The following is a 1,402-nucleotide window of genomic DNA, read 5'->3' as shown; positions in this document are numbered from 1 at the left end:
TTTCGGTGATGCATCACAGTAGCGTATGCAGCTGCGCATACATCATGTTGGATCGATAACCACCATAAGTTGGTGAGCCTCGTGATGGCAAATCTCGAGTGGCACCGATAAAACAATCAGTCTCCCAAGGTTGGAGCTAATGGCAGCATTACTGTGCGCCAGAATAAAGAAATATCTCGAGAGAGAACTAACACTGTCAATCCAGGAGGATCCACCTGCTGGAAGCGACAGTAGGGGTAGCCCCTCCCCGTGGATTAAAGGAGACCACCTGCCACCGCCTGGAAAGCCGTTTTGTTGCGAATTCGAAGTGTCCAAGGAAATAACCAGAGATCTCGTAACCCCCCAGTTGCTGGAGGATTTTGTCGGACTAAGGAAAAACCCAGCGGATATTCCCAGTCGAGGTTGTTCGCTAGGCACTCTAATAAACACAGCCCTATGGTGGCACGGCCCACCATGGCTGATGCAAGGCAGAGAAAACTGGCCAACGGAGCCAGTGGCGAGAATAGAAGACGACAAACACCTGACAGTTGAGCAAAAAACTGTTAAGGTCTTAGCTAGCCAAATAGATGGCTGCGGGGTTGAGCAGGTAATCGACCCAACCCGGTATAGTCGTTATGAGACACTAATCCGAGTAACCGCTTACTGCTTGCGCTTCGCTCGAAACTGCCAAAATCCAGTGAGCGAGAGAATAAACAGTGTTAATCTTTCAGTGAAGGAGTTATCCGACGCTGAAGCACTATGGCTCAGAGAGGTCCAGGTGAAGGAGTTCGGCATCAAGCCCAATTCGGCTATTCGGGTGAGGGAATTTGAACCATTTTTAGATCAAGATGGTTTGCTAAGAGTCGGCGGACGTCTGAGGCGATCCACTCTGCCTCCAGAGTCCAAACATCCAATCATCCTCCCTCACAATCACCCGGTGACTGAGCTGCTAATCAAAGATCACCACGTCAGGCAGATGCATGCCGGCGTCAACCAAACCATGGTAGCCATCAGAACAAAATTCTGGATCATCAAAGCCAGAAATGCGGTGAAGAAGATAATCCGCTCATGCCCAGTATGTAGCAGAGTCGATGCGCAACCCTACCGACTCCGAATGGGTGAATTACCGGCCGACCGAGTGACTGAATCACAACCATTCATCCATACCGGTGTGGACTTTGCAGGTCCACTGTTTATCCGCCCTGATGTACGGGGGCGCGATGTCCGAGTGAACAAGGCCTATGTTTGCATATTCACATGCATGACGACCAGAGCGGTACATCTAGAGCTCCTCAGAGAGCAGACAACGGATAGCTTCTTACAAGGCTTCCGGAGATTCATCTCCCGCAGAGGCCGACCCCAAGTGATACAATCCGATAATTTCCGGTCATCCAAACAGGCAGATACATTTATCCAGTATCTG

At 50.3% G+C, this 1,402-nt stretch overlaps 1 protein-coding gene across 1 annotated transcript; it reads left to right on the top strand.

Annotated features, from left to right (window-relative positions):
- Window positions 1–435: 435 nt before the first annotated feature.
- On the top strand, window positions 436–1,342 carry Tsp_13983 (conserved hypothetical protein; the record flags this gene model as incomplete). The annotated part of the gene is made up of 2 exons (XM_003367543.1): window positions 436–526; window positions 711–1,342. Coding segments are annotated over exons 1-2 (723 nt in total), but the record flags the coding sequence as incomplete, so codon positions are not given.
- Window positions 1,343–1,402: the final 60 nt, after the last annotated feature.

Source organism: Trichinella spiralis, assembly GCF_000181795.1.
Source record: "Trichinella spiralis strain ISS 195 chromosome Unknown Scfld4082, whole genome shotgun sequence".
NCBI classification, from domain to species: domain Eukaryota; kingdom Metazoa; phylum Nematoda; class Enoplea; order Trichinellida; family Trichinellidae; genus Trichinella; species Trichinella spiralis.
Note: the sequence above shows the minus strand (reverse complement) of the source record. Positions and strands in the feature narration are given on the sequence as shown.